Below are 17,848 nucleotides of genomic sequence, written 5' to 3' on the forward strand. Positions count from 1 at the left end.
GGAAGCAGAGGGAGAATAGCTGGTACTTTATTTCGTATAAGAGTAGAGAAATTTGAATTCAGCTATGAGCACTAAGAAAAATACTACTGACTGAATAAAGAGTTAATAAGGGAATATGATAGATAAGTGAATTCATACGATTTCTGAGTTGAGGCAATATCTCTTTATACAAAACACATTATTGCTTGAACAGACACAGCGTACTTTTCAAAAGAAAAAAAGAGTATACACGGGAAGTCAATTCATTTTCACCACATTCTCTAGACACTACCTTTGCAAAGATGACCTGTGACTATACGAGCATGGTGCATAGTCACACTGTACAGTCACCGAATGGACATCACTCAGAAGCTGGAGCCCACTCAATGGCACATAACCACAACAAACAGGCATAACTCCTTTTCAGTATATTTTCACAGCAATGGAATAGTTCAGTGTTCATACATAATAAGATTGGCTAATCTGACCTAAAATAAAAATGTTATCCTTTCTCATGAATAATTTAGGAGGTCAATGAGCATGCTCAGAAAGGGATTCACAAAAGCCTACAACACATGAGTATGGGGCACAGGGAGATAAAAATTTGGGCTAAGTTTAGGTGAGCTCAGAGGCCAAAGAGAATAGCAGTGTGAGTGTGTGTGTGTGTGTGTGTGTGTGTGTGTGTGTGTGTGTGTTGGGGTGGGGTTTAGTGGGCAGACTAAAGGCTGCTAGAGAGGTGCCATGATCTCCCCTGGGCAGACCAACTGCTCTGAATGGTTCGTGACCTTACTGGTTTTTGAACATTTTTATTATCACCCCTGGGCATCATTGTTAAGGTTTTAAACATCTCACTCCTGGGCACACAGGCTAGGTGACAAGGCAAGGCTTGGCTGCCAAGAACTTCCATTTGACTGTCCCTAAATTTTCCCTGTGGTAACAGGAACTCCTTCGGGGTAAGGAAAGAAGAAATGGTTCCTTTTGACCTACTGTTTCTTCCCTGTGCCCTAAAAAGGCACAGCAAGTTCACCTTTAGAGACAGACCATTGGGATCAGCTTTAGTGCTGCCCATACTCCTGAACTGAGGCCTTCAGTCAGGTAAAAAAAAAAAAAAAAAAAAAAAAAGACTGTTTTCTGTGTCAAGAAAGATGCGTATGGAAAGCCTGAGACTTGGGTAATATTTCAGGGGACTTAGTTTCCATGCTAAAGCAGGATTGGCCCCGGGTCATCTGATTGCAAGGGCAACTGTCTGAGGCAAATCCGAGGGAAGTGATACAACGTGAGGGGTGCGATCAAGGTAGTGACCTATACACGTCTGTCTCCTTCACAACAATGATACGAAGTAAAGAAAAAAATGAAAATGAACAAGAACAAAAAATATTTGCAGCAGTACAGCAAAAACAAACAAGCAAACTACTATCATTGGGACCAACAATTTTGAGCAGAAAGATAAACCTGGAGGAAACACTTGAGGGCATAGACTGCTATGGAGATAGGAACCGAAAAAATCCTTCAAGTTTGGGGATGACAGAAGTAAGAAGTGGGTGGGCGGTGGCCTAGGATATGCTTTTATTGTGGTCCACCTAGTCAGCCCTCTTTCTTCCATCCTCATGGCCCCGGTTGTCCTAAGCCACATGACAGCTGTGGCATTTATCCACAGGTTAAAGTGGCGAGTGTCACCACTGGGGCTAGAGATGCAGAGCCAGCCCAAGAGATAGCCGATGACCACAAGAAGGGACCGGGAGCCTCTAAACTTAGGAACAAGTGCCCACTTGTGGCAGCACATCCCTGCCACCCCCCATAGTCCCCTGTATGTTTGTAAGCTGTGATAGACAAACATACAGATCAGCAGGCGTTCTCAAATACAAAATAAGGAGATAACCCCAAATCATCAAAATATCAAGTCATAATGATATTGTGTAAATCCAATTTTTTCTAATCTACCTGATCTGTTGCTTTGTATCCTGAAAGTATCCTGAATTCTCCCACTATGATTGTGGATTTACTAATTTCCCTTTTGTAGGTCTATATATTTTGTGGGTGCTTTGTGTTAGGAAGATTCATGACCTCTCGTTACCATGGACTCAAAGGGCCGCTTGCCCGCATGCATCCAGGCCAAAAAGGACACACATGAGCAGGAGTTTGTAGCGAAGAAAGTAAAGATTTATTTAAGGAGTTGATGCCAAGTCTGGAGACACAGGTGAGCTCGTGCTCCGACCCGGCTCCCCAATGGCCTCTAACAGCTGGGTTATAGAAGGGAATCATGGAACCATTAATCATGCTTAATATTGAGTTGGGGTCATGGGCTGTATGGATTGGTCGGGGCTAAGGCTAACTGATCATGGCCCCAAGTTCTGGTGTCAGTCATGGCATTGTTCAGTCCGGTTTCCAGGAGATGCAGTCTGTGGGACCATTTTGCTTTCATGAGTCTGGGGCTGCAACATAACTGAGGCCAAGGTGTTATCTTTGTTTGACTAAAACTTTACTCTACTTTGACGTTTGGTGATTACATCTTGGTCATGGCTGATAGACCTGAAGCTTTCCTCTTAAGTGAATCTGACGCTGATGAGATCCTAATGTCCTCAGGGCTTCATGATGAAAAGGAATGGACATACATTATAAGCACAGGTAGGAGGACCTGGGGAAAGAATGGAAGTGAGTCATAGTTCTACCCGGCTAAACGAAACTAGCTTGGATTAAAGCAGAATGCATGCTAAAGAAAGGAAGTTCAAATGTGGTCACACTCCCTTGTGGGAGGCCTCTGTATTTATCAGATGTTCATCTAAATTCTGTTTTGTCAGATATTGATGTTCTTACCTTGTGTGCAGTTTTACATTGTCTGGCGTATCTTTTTAATCCATGTTGTTTGTTTCAGATGAGCCTTATTGTGGACCTGATGCTTGTATCCCTCCCCAGTTTTCATATTGAAGCTCTAATGCCTGAGGTGGTGGTATTTGGAGGTGGGGCCTGTGGGAGGTGATTAGGGTGAGATGAGGTCATGAGGATGGGGCCTGCATGATGTCATTGCTGTCCTTCTATGCAACGGAAGAGAGATCAGAGCTCTCTCTCTGTCCACCATGTGAGGACATAGCGAGATGGCAGCTACCTACAAGCCAACAAAGACACCTACCCTGCTGGCATCTCGGTCTTGGACTTCACAGCCTCCAGAACTGTGAGAAATACATTTCTATTGTTTAAAACACCCAGTCTATGGTATTTCGTTATGGCAGCCCTAGCAAACTAATACATGCTTCTTGGGTTTTATTTTTAACTCAATATACAAGAGACCAGTATTTTAAGAGGTAAATGAATCAATTCACTTTTATTGTGATTATTATATTTGGGTACTTATTTTTGTCACATTTAAAAGATCTCCTTCCTATTTTCCATGTTTTCTTGTTGTTTCTTTAATCCAGATACATGATCAAGTTTGAGACTCACTGTCTTCTTGATGGAGCCATCTAGAGTCAGGTAAAGGAAGCTGCCAGGGGATTTGTGCTAAGGTAGCCTGAGCCCCAAACACTGGATGAATATCCTCTTCTGAATAGACTCCCTGCCTGAGGCACCATTTTTAAATAGGCAAATTTTATTTGCTTTCTCTTTTTTCACTTCTATATTTGCTCCTGCATTTTGAGTGCCAGGATATAACTATTTGCATTTAAACTGAATCTCCAGATTTTATTTTTTATCTACTTCTCTATCCTTCAAAATTCAAAATGATATCTTTCCTTTCTTTCTCAGACCATGCTTTCATTTGGTCAATATAACATCAGTCAGATCTTAGGAGTTTAACAATCTGATTGGACCGATTTTTACTAAGGTGTGAGTGACAACCCATCACAGTCTTTTACGGTGAACTGGAGTTTTTTAAAAGCTCATTAACTTACATAATTCTTTAATTGCTGGAATTGCATCCTTTAAAATCATTTCAAATATAAACATTAAATTCTGTGGCAGTTTACTTTTTTATGAAGAGATAGGGGCAAGCATTGGTTAACCACCCAAAGCCAATTTTATTAAGATATTTTTGTTTTATGCAATAGCTGCAGTGTCCACAACAGCCTAAGTTCCAGAGGCAGGATTGCAGGGAAGGGCCAAAAGAGGCCATTGGTATGTCTGTATTCTTCCTGATGTTTTTTCTTTCTTTCTTTCTTTTTCAGATCAGGAATTCTGAATTGGTAATATAAGTTTTCAATAATAAACTGCTTATAATAAGTTCCTGCCATGTGTTCTCTCTTTCATCTGGAATTTCCCACCACATTTTTTTTGGTCTGGTACATTCTTCCAGACTCTTACATCCTCACCTTAGTTGTTACTTCTTTTAGGAACCCTCCTGATACCAGATCTTACCCCTGACACAACCATGGCACACACAAAGGACTGAACCAACAACTAGACTCACAGGAAACACCTTCCTGAGGACCACGCTTCATGAATGATTAGCAAAGGATATAAAAAAGGCACTGCAGCAAATACCACCTCCGTAACAGAGGCCCTGAGGCCATCAGGCTCACTTCTCTAATTCATTTTCCACATGGCAGTTGTTGGAAACTAACTGTCTGAGTGGGTGAGGTCAACCTAGGGAAGCCATTTGTTTGGGATTTCACTTTTTATACCTTGCTGGTCACAAACTATGAGACTGACTTCCAGTCTTCAGTGTATTTGTGCATCATCAATCCATAAATAGCAGGTCCATAAATCCATAAATCCATAAGTAAGCACCCATACAGACTAAGTATATTCTATTGACAATTGAAGTTCCTCGTTTGTCTTCCAGATAGTATATTCAATCAATCCAGCTTCGTAAAGAGTTCTGACTCCCAGAAGTAAGAACTGCTTCTGGCTTCCCAGTTACAGGTTTCCTGGTAACCCCTGCCTTCCCCACAACCCTTATCATACATTTTGAAAGACTGAATTACCATCACCTCTCCCTCCGCCAGACTGTAAACTTCTCAGGATTGTGGCAGCATCTTTCAAAATCCTATCTGCATGTTCAACAGTTCCTGGCATATCATAAATGCCCAAGAACCACTTGTGAATGAAAGAAAGCTATATTGTGACTTCTGCTTCAATACCGAGAGAACTCTCCCAAGATGGCTAAACAGCTTCACAGGTCACAGAGGACTCATTTCTTTGGGTAGCAGGTCCATTGGTGCCATGCACATGAGGCCACAGAGAAACCAGACCGCTTTACCACTCTGTGGGATTTTTCATTCTTGGCCTGCACAGAGAGGTAAAATGGAATATTTTCTTGACGCAGGTATGTCACATAATGCTTCATCATCCGTCTCATGATGCCCTTGTTTCGGTATCTCTCCAGGGTGTGGCCCATTACTATTTCACTGGTGGCGTCCATGGCGCTCCATGTGATTGGAGTCCCCTCCGGGCCCAGCATGCAGTAAGCTGGCAGGGTCTGGACGCAGCGCTGGATGTAACGCAGGCTCCTCTCATTCTGCCCCAGATCCCAGAAGTCATTGACCAGCCCAGAATGGGACACATTCAGCCGGGAAAACTTCCAGTTCAGTTCCTCACTGTGGAAACAAACCAAGACGAACAGAACTTTGATCCCTGCTCCTATAATTTCGGGATACCACCCCATGCTAGAGCTCTCGAGCACTCATCTCCTTGATTAAATCCCCACTTTTGCAAAGTTGCTGGCTTTGACAATTGACAACCTTTATTCATCCCAGTGAACACATTTGTCCTCTCCTCACTCCAGAACGGATTTATGGAAGTTAGAAAAACGTGTACGAACTAACAATGTTGAAGAAAAGCCCCGGGATCGGGTAGCACACGTGTTTTGTACCTGTTAGGCGCATCGTCTGGGTGCTCTGCCTCATGCCAGCTTCCAGGCTTGCTCTCATTGGTGGCATTGAGTTTCATTATATCTTCCGTTACATACAGGATTAAGTTCAGATACTCCACTCTTGCTGACTTTGAAAATGCAGCTATTCTTATTCCCTCACCCAGACTTTCTTGGCAACCTGGGAAGAAAGGTAAGAAAGCAATACTGGCAGTGATTCCAAGTTCTCTGCTTTTGTGGAGTATTTGTTATACCACCGATTGCTGTCCCCTCCCAGTCCCCAGGGTTTCTGATTCAGTAAACCTGAGAATTTACATTTCTAACAAGTTGCCAGGTGATGCTTTTGGTTGTGGACCCACTTTGAGAACCACAGCTGTTACCCATTACCTCTGACTTGTTACCTTCGATTTGGAACATTTGTTTCCAGTTAATGACCCCACAATTTTTCAGGACTTCCTGTAATTTTTGAGGCTCTTTGGAGAATATACTGTATCTGTTTATGTATAGATCGTTGTCATCAATCATCTCCTGTATGGAACAGTGAAAGGTGAGATCATTCCCTTGAACGTTTTCTTTAGTTTTCATTTATCGAGAATCTCAGTGTCAGAGGCATGGCGAGGTACTGCAAGTGTTAGAGGTTTGGCAATGAGTGTATTAGGTTGGAAATTATATTGTTAAAGAATGAAACATAAAGTAGTATAACTAATTTAAAAGTATCCTTCAAGAATTTGAGAGTGCTTGTGTAAATGCAGTGTGGGGCCAGAGTCCCAGAGAATAGTTTCCAGGCTCTTGGCTTCACATGGAAATGTGCTGGCTCGCTTATTAGATGGCCATCAGCTGTAATCAGATGACCATCCACTGTGGCTGGGAGACCATCAGCTGTTACCAGCTAGCCATTAGCCACTAATATAACTGCCATGGTTATGCTGGGGGGTTAGTTGGTGGGTTGGTTGGCAGGGAGGCAGCCGGAGGATTGTGGATCCTGTGGAGCTTGCTTCCTGTGTCTCCAACCCAGCCACCAGCAAGAATATAGTGGTATGACTCCCCTGTCTATGGCTCCGTTGGTGTTCCTTTTGGGCCTCACCATGTCCTGCGTTCTTGTGCGGGGAGCGGGAGCTGAGACCCTGCTTGACATGCAGGTTACTGAATGTGGTCCCAAACAAAAACTTACTGTATTCAGGGCAATAGATATTTTAAGAGGCCTGATTTTAAAAGAATGACTGGAAATAGGAAATGTAAATATTCAAGGAATTATGAAAATATAAAAATGAACCAAAATAAAACAAAGGCAATGGTGAATAAAAATTAAAGCTGAAAATAATGAAATGGAAAATATGATTTAGTACAAAGGATATACAAAGTCATAAGCTCATTTCCCACCCCATTCTTCCACCTCTCCACCCCCCGCCCCCACCACTCCGATTCAAGCCATTGTTTCTCAGTCTAGTTGTGTAGGACACAGCTCCCTGGCCCATGCTGGTATTATGAGCCTTGTGCTCCCCTGCCAGCTGCCGGCTGCTGGCCACTCATGGAAGCCCACTGCAGCACACAGCAGCCCACAGCAGTTCATGATTGCTGCCGGCCACTCACAGTAGCACACAGCAGCCCGCGGCAGCTCACGCCAACCTCTGGCTGCTCACGGCAGCCCAGCTCCAGGGAGAGCTGTTGTTCACAATCTCAGCTGTAGAGGGCACAGCTCAGTGGCACATGTGGGAATCGAACCCGTGACGTTGGCGCCACCAGGTCGGCTCCATAAGCTCATTTTTAAATGGCCCCAAAAGGATAAACTCCTAGTAAGACTTTTAAGGAAAAACAAGAGAATAAAAGCGAAAAGCATGTACTAGAGATGTACTAGAGTACCAGTACTACTACATCTCTAGTACTAGAGTACTAAAGATGAGAAAGAAAAAGATAAGGGAACAAGAGAGTTGTAAGAGAAAGTCATAAGCTACTTCAAGGCAATATATTTACTGTTAAAAGACATGAATGATTTCTCTCAAGAATAAACTATTAAAACTGACCTTCAAATAAATAGGAAAGTCAAAGACTAATAGAAATGACTAAAACTAAAATGAAAAATCTGCCATTTAAAAATTGGCCAAAATCAGATTATTTACATTTAAATTCTACATAAACCAAAAATTACCACACAATTTCAATATAAGGCCATGGCAACGTGGGAAGATGCCCAATTCAAAATATACTGAAAAAAAGGAATAAAAGATATTTATTGAACATTTTCACTTATGTATGCAGATACAAAAAATCTGAATAAAATACCCACTAGTAAATCAAAAGAGGAGAAGATGTGAACAAGTAGAGTTTTAGAAAGGCAAGAATGGCTTAGAATCAGAAGATTTTTCAGTGTAGTAGTTAAAGGAGAAAAACTGCATGGATATATCAATTGCTAAAAAGAAAAGTAATAAGTATGAAATAAATGAAAATAATAGGAAAATATTTTGAATATGTAAAGACAGATTAAATGTAATTCCAAATGTGAATTGTTAAAGCCATCTCATTAAAATCAAGAATGAGAATGGAAACATTACTGTTGTTAGTTGGTATTATTTTCTTAGGTTCTACTACATACAATAAGGCAAGAGACTAAAAAAAAATACAAATATGAGAAAAGAAGAAACAAATTATCTTTGACTATTACAGTATTATGTATTTACAAAATCCAAGAGACTGACAAAAACCACATAAACCAATAGGATCTTAAAGAATCTTGTGGCATGTTTTGAAATTTAGAACATAAATAAAAATCAATAGCAAAGTAATAATACTCAGAAATGGAAAAGGAAAAACAATTCTACCAACAGTAGCGACAAATAGCACAAAAGATAAGTTTAATAAATAAGTTTAATGGAAAGTCATTTGGCTTACCCAAGAAAAACATTAAAATTTTACCAAATGTATAAAACAGGAACTGAGAAAATTGAGACACATATCATGGTTTTAGATGAAAAGATTTAGTGTTATGAAAATATTAACCCTTCCACAATTGTTTTAAAAAGTTAATCCAGTTCCAGTTACAATTGCAGTAGGTAGTTGGGATAGTTTGTGGGAAACTGGAAAACTTAGTTTAAGTCCATACAGCTCATAAGCCCATAAGAAAAAAAAAAAAACACCAAAATTAAAAAAATCAACAGTGGAGGGAGATTTTCTTTATCAGGCATTAAAACTTACCATAAAGCCACAGAAATATCATAAGAAATTACTAGAAACAAATAGATACAAAAACATTTAAATGTGTTATGTGACATAAGAGATGTTTAAGTTTCAGTGGAATTATTTATTTAATAAATAGTACTAGCATAATTAGCTAGCCATATGGAAGAAAGCTATAAAAGCTTCTTATTTTTTTATTATTAGTTTCAGGTGTATAAAACAACATAATGATTAGATATTTACACCCCTCACAAAGTGATAACCCCCCCAATCTCCTACCCCTCTGAGATCATATATATCTATTACTATACCATTGACTATATTCCCTATGCTGTTCTCCACATCCCATGATTATGTATTATATATATAAAAATATATATAATTATAGTTGACATTTGATATTATTCTATATCAGCTTGAGGTGCACAGTGCACTACAAGGCAGCTACACAATCTATGAAGTGATCCCCCCGATAAGTTTGTCCAATGCTATGCCCAAATTTTTAGTCAAATGAGAACAGTTCTCAAGGCCTTAAAATGTATGTTTTGTTGTAGAACGGTAATATTCATATGAGTGCCCCTAGTCTTTCTTCCTTACCTGAAGATTAGACTCAACTTCACCTCCTTTGTTTCTTAGCCTTCCTGCCCTCCAACTCCCATCCAGGAGCTCTCCGTCATTGCCATAGTATGTATTTTTTAAAGTGGGGGTCAAAACATTGAGAAAGTAGAGGGAAAATTAAATTATAGCAGAGTAACAGGAAAAAAAGAGGGAGCAATAGAAACATAAGAAGTGCCTGGGCTAGGGCTAGTTGGGGGTATTTAGGGAGGGAAATGAATAAGGAAGCACCAGCAAACTGCACAAATGAAGAAATGCAAAAAGAATGTGATTTTTACATGAGGGCTGTACATCCCCTTCACTGTGTTTGAGAGACGTGTGCAAAGACTAAAAGAATCTTAATTAATGTTATTTAAAAACATATTCCAGATGAAATGAAGATTAAAATGTTAAAAGTAAAAATTACCTTATTGTAAGAAAAAATAGGAAAATATTTGTATAACTGTGGAGTAGGAAAACCTTCCCAACTAGAAAAAGGACACTCAGAAGTCATAGTGAAAAAGATAACATTTGATTACATGAAAATTAAAATTTCTGCTTGTCAGAATCTCCATTTATGGTACTAGACTTACGGGTGACCACTTCATAATTATATAAATGTCTAATTACCATGTTGTACACCTGAAACTAACATAATATTGTATGTCAATTGTAATTGGAAAAAAATTGTAAAAGAGCTCTATCTAGAAAATAAAGATAATTGTAAATTGGGAAATTTTAGCATATACCTCAAGTGTTCATATCCCTAATATTCAAAATATTCTTGTAGAATTTTAATAATCATGCAAAAACCCAGTATAAAAGTGGTCAAAGGATATGACAAGATGATTAGGAGTAAACCCCAAATGCCTGAGAAACATATGAAAATGTGTTTAATCTTTTCATAGGGAGACGCAAATTAAATCTAGAATAAGATGCCATTTTTCATCCATGAGTTTGGAATAAATTGAGGGATAACACCCAAGGCTGCTGAGAATGTGGGGAAATAGTTCTTCCGTTTACTGCTAACAGAAATAAAATTGGAGCAATCTTTTGGGAAAGTAATCTGGCAAGAAACTACTGGACTTTGAAACACAACATGCCCTTTGACTTGTTTATAGACCTTCAGTCCTATTGAGATATATTCCAGGATGTAAACATATGTGTGCAAGGATGTTTACTGAAGCATGTTTGTACTGGAAGAAAACTGAGCAATTTGAATAGAGTAATAGGAGAATAGCTAAGTTACAGTGCATTCACTCTATGGAAAATTACACAGCTATTAGAAAGGAGGTAGTGCTATATTCATTGACCCAAAAGGATGTCCATGCTGAATTAAAGGCAAATTGAAAAGTTATGAAGAAAGGGAGTTCCTTTCTAGTTGCTAGATGGGATGCTGCTCCATTCATGAACTGCTTAATAAAGCCAATTAGATCTTTAAGAAAAAGTTATGCAACTATAGATAACAAATACGCTGTATTTGTCAGTATGAGCAAGACACTGATTATCTCAAGCAGTGGGAAAAGAGGAGAAAGGGGGAAATGAGAGGTTATTAATCTCTTAAAACAACACTGGATTGTTCCACTTGTATCATCGGCATGTATTACCTTGATGATTAAAAAGTAACAAAGAAAAAGTTTAAACCTTGTCTAGATCCCCACCCCCACAGAGTCTTATTCATTACATCTGGGTAAGATCTTAAAACCTGTAGTTTAAATGATCATCCCACTTGACTTGAATGCAGGGTGAACCCTCTATTTTTCAAACAAGAAAACTGAAGTTCAGTAAAAAGATTGTGCCTTTCCAAGGTCAACTAGTAAGTGGCCAAATGAGATATAGGGCTAGCCCAATGTTAGTTCTACTTTTCCTAGCTACTCCTCCAAGGTTTTGAGGAAGTTAACAGACTTTTTGGTTACGTGGTGATGGAAGGAGAACTGACTCTGGGTGGTGAGCACACAATGTGATATATAGATGATGTAATACAGAATTGTACAGTGGAAACCTATGTAACTTTACTAACCATTGTCACCCCCATAAATGTTAATTAAAAATAAATAAAATAAAATTTTCTTTGAGCATTTTTTAATGGAAAATGTTAGTTACACAAAAGCAGAAAAAGTTTCATACATATATAAAATTAACCCCCCTATACTCATGACCCAGCTTCAACAATTTTCTATTTATGACCAATCTTGTTTCAATTGTACCCTCTGTTGTACCCTCCAATGGATTATTTCATCCTTAAATACTTCAGTTGTTCACAGAATTTTGACTTTTTTTAAAAAAAATAACACCCCTGATATTTGTGGAGAACTTACTTGGAGCGTCTCTGAATAAAGTTTCTGCATGTAAATTTGAATTTTTGTAACACTACAAAGTAATGTGGTATTTGGTCAGATGAATAAAGGAAGATAGTTCAACTTCAAAAGACAATTTGGGATCAAGTGATTTTCTATGTACCTTATACTTTGAAGGAAAATTTAAGGAATGTATAAAAACTGATTTGGTATTAAAAAAAATCAGTCATAATTTCATGACAATTGGATTGCTTTTTAATACTGAAAGGAACATGGTATGCTATGGAATTAAGAGAGGTGAATATAGTTCAAAATAAATTGTATTATCTTACATCTTCCCAATTTTTGTCATATAGATATACCATGGCACTTTAATATATTTAGTATTTTTATTTATTACCTCACTTTTTAAAAAAACTAGCCTTGCTCAAAGCAATGAATATGTGACATTATGGGTTTGAGGCTATAGTTATATTTCTCCAATACACATCGTAAATATGAAATTAATTGAAATAAAAAGAAATCTTTGACCATATGTCACCTTTTGACCACATTTAGCATACCACACTTTGAAGAAACTGGGCTATGGGATTTCATATGCTGAGTGTCAGTCCTCACACCCAGATTGCCAGGAAGCCAGGAGACCAAATGCACATCCTTAGGAAAAGTGTCAAGAAGGAAGATGTGGAGCGCGTCCAGCCCAGCCTGGTTCCCTGGTTTCCTCACCGGAGGTCCCTTCATTACTTTCTGTACCCCAGGCCTAATTCGGATTACTTTATTATTTTCAGACTCAGCTTCCGTACCCACAATAAAGCCTACTGGCCTTGGAGCGTCAGTGCACTGACTAGATGTCCACGGCACTGGGAAGTTCATAAGCTTTAGGGCAAAAATAGATCCAGGCTTGCAACTCTTTCAGTTTAATCACTCTTTGTATGACCTCAGCCATTAACAACTGTAATATTTACAATCACGTGCTGTATACTAAGTTTTTGATATACAGCCTCTCATTTAAACTTCGTCATTCTATGTCGAAGGTACTCTTTTTTATTTAAATTAATTTATTTTCCAATTAGAGTTGACATATATGAGTTTCAGTACAACAAAGTGATTAGACATTTATATACCTTATCAAGTGATCACCCTGATAAGTTTAGTACCCAGCTGACACAATACGTAGTTATTACAATATTATTGATTATGTCCCCTATACTGTTCTTTATAGCCTCATGACTATTTTTATAACTGACAATGTATACTTCTTAATTCCTTTCAAGGAAGGTACTCTTATTATCCCCACTTTACAGATGATAAAACTGAGGCTCAGAGAACTTCCTGTGGTCACATAGCTAGTAAAATTGGCCGTCATTCAAGTTTGAATTCAGGTCATATTAGCCAAAGCCAAAGACAAATGCATAAGGGGTACTTTTGTACATGATTGTTAGTTTTGAGGTTATAATTGTTTTAGGATAGATTTCTGGAAATGGAACTGCTAGTTAAAGGGTAAGAATAATTCTGAGATTCTTGATACATGCTGTCCAATTGCTTTCTAGAAAAAATGTAATTATTCTTATATCCATAAAAAGTCCATGGGAGAATACATGATAGTGGTTGTCTTTATTCTTCATAATTAATAGTAGCTGAAATTTGTTGTTCATTTCCACTTGCAAGTCATTGTGCTAGTTGTTTATATGTGTTATGCCATTTAATTCTGAGAATAATCCTCAGACAAGGTATGTTGTAGCGAACTCTTTTTTTAATTTTATTTCTATATTTATTGCCTTTATTTTCTGCTTTAACTTATGGTCTCTTGCAGCCACATGACGTATTATCGCTCGGCATAGTTTTCTCATCTCTAAATTGGAGATATTCACTTGATAAGGTTGTTCTGAGGACATTCGCTAACAGGAGAAGTGTCTCCACCTGGTTGACACATAGTCCTTACAAGTCCCTTCCTGATTCCTGTGAGGCATTTTTACTAGAGGACTTCTGCCTGGTTTTTGTTTCTAAGTGGCTGTTCTGATGTCCAGGACACCTATGTCTCCCTCTAGGCTGGCCTTTTTTCAGCCCCTGTCACTGACCTCCCAATCAGCCCTTAATTTGCATCAGATCAGAGGTGAGCTGCCAGTGCCAGTCTTCTTCTCTTCCCTCTCCTTTTCACGCCTCCCTCCTCTTTCTCCTCCTCCCCCTCACATCCTGCTCTTGTAGCTGAGTTCTATGCTTTGACAGGAAGGGTGGGGATATGGAGCTCATCCCAGGTACCAAGTACTGAAGGCGTGTCTTTAAACTATTCCAATTTCTCTTTTACCTTACACAAGCAACCATGGTGTCTTGGAACTGGGTCGGCTCCCCTTTGGAGCTGACAGGTCCACCTGTCCAGGTCTGTGCGCCTACCTGCTTTTGAGGCCGGACAACGACTGTCCGATACTCAGGCCAGGAGTCTACCAGCACCTCCAAGTTGAAGGGGTTTCCATGGTTGATGTGATAAACAGTGCCATACACCTGAAGGAGGAACAGAAGGGACTAGGAGAGACTGGGAAGGTCGCACGGGCATCCTCAGAGATGGGCACTTGGATGAGATGAGGAAGAGAGAAACGGAGGCTAGGAGAGGGTACCCGGACCAAGTCAGTGATGAGATACATGAGCCCTGTCCCCAGGACCATATCTATGGAAGTGAAGGCACCAGCAAGCAGGTGGAAGAACTCACAGGCGTCCTCATGATAACAAACAGCCAGTGTGCACTAATTGGGTACTTGCTGTATTCTTAGTACATACATCATATGCAATTTAGTGCTGACAATAACTTCAAGAGGAAGGTGCTCATATTATCTCTCTTTCACAGATGAAGGGACCAAGGCACAGAAAGGTAAAGTAACATGCCCAAAGGCACACAATTAGCGAGTGGCAGGGTTGGAATGCTACCCGTCCAGTCTGTCTGCAAATCCTATGCCCTTAGCCACCCTCCTCCACTGCCTCCCCAAGTGAATGACAAAACCTGCAGAATGGCCCAGTTGCCTCCTCCTGAGAAGAAGCAGCAGCTCTAGAGGTGCCTTCCCCTCCATCCTCTTTTGCAGCTCCAACCCCCTTACAGAAGGCAGGAGGAGAAGCAGAATTATGAGCTTGGTATCTTCCTGTCCTCAACACCCCATTTCCCTTCCCCAACCTCCTGCTACCCTCTCACCTTCAGGGATTCAGGGATGCTTCTGGCCAAGGATTTGTATAAGGTCAGCAGCTTTGAGGAATCTCGCAGCAGAAGCATTTTGTGGGGCACTTCAGTCTTTGAGCTCTTCAAGGAGAAACCTTGAAAAGATTAGAAGTAAAGGGAGAGGACCAAAGGAATTACAAATGCACTTTACACATATTCACCAAGTAATCCTCATGTGGATGTCATCATCACTCTCCTTTTGAAGACACCAAAGCTTAGAGAGACTAAGTAACTTCAAGTTCATCCACAAATGAGAGAGGCAGAGTCAGATTTTGAAACCACAGATGAATGAGTCTGAAACCCCTCCACCACCACCATAACAATCCTTTTCTTATATCTTGGTCACCAGATGCCTGACAAGCCTTCTTTTATCATGGATAGAGAATATTAGCCCTTCAAGGACAGTTAGGAAAGGAAACTTAGAGCAGGGCTTGACAAAGATTTTCTTAAAAGTGTTTTAGACCATTTCAGAAGTTGTCTCGGTTTCATTACAAGATTTTAAAAACAAGGAAAAGTTTTGACACGAAACCATTGAAGTTCAGTTGAAACGACATTCGCAATTCTCAGAAATGGGCCAAGAATTTAACAATCATTTGGAGAAGGTCATCAGCGTTAACTGATAGTGGTTCAAAGCTCAGGCTGGGTTCGAATTTTAGCTCTGCCTCCGATTTCTTTGTCAAGTTGGTCTCAAAATGTTTTCTAATCAGTAAACTGGAGATGAGAGGGCATGCTTTTCAGAGGTATGGTATTACACCATGTAGTGCCTATGAAACACTTAGCATCATGCCTGGCACAAAGTAATTACCATATGTTAGTTTTGTGTGTTGGTTAAATTATCAACATGCTATTTTATAGATTTAGGCTTTATATCCAGTGATGTGAAAAATAAAAAATGTGAAGAACTTATCAAGTTGATTAGTGTAAGAGGAAAAACCCATGAATCAGACATCTGAAGCAGTCATTACCAATTAGCTAATATAGATGTTTACATTTTTTTTATACCCATGGAGATGAAAATAGTTAACAAATATGTTTGTTACATATATATTTTCTTTGCTTGGGCTAAAGTCTTGCTAAAGATACACTATGTTCTATAGCTTCATGAAATAGTATGAAAACGAAAGCTTCCTATTGCCTGAACTCAGGATTTCACAATGTTTGAATGTTTAAGTAAACAAAACTGTGTCTCTGACACGAGTCTTTTTTTGCTGTTCTTGTAGCTGTCAGACAAATCTACTGTTGTTTTTCTTCACCTGCAAATACTTTTCTTGCTCTTTGTTTCTTCCCCAATTTATCTAAAATTACCCAATCTCATGTTTTTCACTATTATTTTCTCCTTGAAACTTTCAGTCAAGGTTTTTAGAAGTTTTAATTCAAGATTCACTGTGCTAACTGGTTGTGTCTCACCTAAGCAACAAAGGAAAATTAATTTTCAAGATGTAGGATAGCTCTCAGAATTCAAGGAAAAACTTAACTCCCAAACTTGCTGAGGAATCAGGCAGCCTTGTCTAGCTGGGTATGGAAATCAATGGCTGGTTTCTTTAGGACATTGTTATAAGGATGAATCAGTTCCATCCTCTCCATACATGTGCCACAAGCCTCACGATTCAGCTTCCAAAGGTCTGATCAGACTAGTGTGGGACTCATGCCCACCACCAGTAGGTCAGGGAAGGGTAGAGAACCGTGACTGACAGGGCCACTATAACTATAGGCAATGGGAAAAATGAAGTGTGTTAACAGAGAAGTGGAGAACAAATGCTAATGGCAGGCAAAATTTAATTAATTAATTAATTAAAATAAATAGTTTGCTGCAACATACCTTGTAGGAGTATTCTCAGAATTAAATGGCATAACACGTATAAACAATTAGCACAATGACTTGCAAGTGGAAATGAACAACAAATTTCAGCTACTATTAATTAAGAAGAATAAAGACAACCACTATAAAGTATGCTCCCGTGGACTTTTTATGGATATAAGAATAATTACATTTTTTCTAGAAAGCAATTGGACAGCAAGTATCAAGAATCTCAGAATTACTCTTACCCTTTAACCCAGCAGTTCCATTTCCAGAATTCTATCCTAAAACAATTATAACCTCAAAACTAACAATCATGCACAAAAGTACCCCATATGCATTTGTTTTTTAATAATAGCAAAATGTTGGAAGCACCCTAAATTTTCAAAATATAGGAATGGTTAAATAAATGATGGCATATTTACATCATAAGATAGATACAGATCTTAAAGTTAGGTTTAAAAATATTTCTTAATGGTAATGAAATTTGCCATTATATAATGTTAAAAGAAGAAAGTAGTAAACAGAATTGTTGACTCAATGTGATTGAAGTTACATATGATATATAAAGATGTTAATAATGCTTCACTAGGGCAGTAAAATTTTGGGTAATTTTAGTTTTATACTTTTTTGAATTTCCAGTATAGACAATAATCCTGCATTACTTTTATAATTGAAGAAAACAATTTTATTTAAAAAATGTTTTGACTCTGTATTCAGTGAGCAAGACACGGATTAAATATGATAAAGAGGTTTTTGTTTTTTGTGGGTTTTTTTTTTGCTCCTGATGCCCCCTGCCCCCCACCTCCCCTGTTTTTAAGCCGTTGTTTCTCAATCTAGCTTTAGGACACAGCTCCCTGGTCCATAGCGGTATTATGAGCCTCGTGCTTCCTGGCTGAGGGAGTCAGTCTCCGGTCGTGCTCCAACTTCCTGAGCCACCGGGCTGCCCAGATAGAGAGGTTTTATAAAATTTTTTATGGTAACATTTGCCCTTAAGTACAAAAGTT

General features: G+C 39.0%; 1 protein-coding gene across 8 annotated transcripts in view; it reads right to left on the reverse strand.

Annotated features, from left to right (window-relative positions):
* Positions 1-2,120: 2,120 nt before the first annotated feature.
* The window catches only part of LOC308503255 (glycine N-acyltransferase-like protein 1), a 44,699-nt gene continuing 28,971 nt past the window's right edge, over positions 2,121-17,848 (reverse strand). For 2 of the 8 annotated variants that reach the window (XR_013994160.1, XR_013994163.1), the window contains exons 2-7: positions 15,020-15,138; positions 14,233-14,340; positions 6,181-6,307; positions 5,783-5,960; positions 4,593-5,507; positions 2,121-2,614 (exon numbers count right to left, since the gene is read on the reverse strand). Coding sequence is in view for 4 of the 8 variants with exons in the window: in XM_081062411.1 (XP_080918537.1) it covers positions 5,102-5,507; positions 5,783-5,960; positions 6,181-6,307; positions 14,233-14,340; positions 15,020-15,097 (897 nt within the window). In the remaining 4 variants the exon portion in view is untranslated. Of the gene's footprint in view, positions 2,615-3,273; positions 5,508-5,782; positions 5,961-6,180; positions 6,308-14,232; positions 14,341-15,019; positions 15,139-17,848 lie in introns of those variants that run through there. The other 6 variants (XM_081062411.1, XM_081062412.1, XM_081062413.1 and 3 more) reach the window with 4 other exon arrangements.

Source organism: Rhinolophus hipposideros, assembly GCF_964194185.1.
Source record: "Rhinolophus hipposideros genome assembly, chromosome: 10".
NCBI lineage: Eukaryota > Metazoa > Chordata > Mammalia > Chiroptera > Rhinolophidae > Rhinolophus > Rhinolophus hipposideros.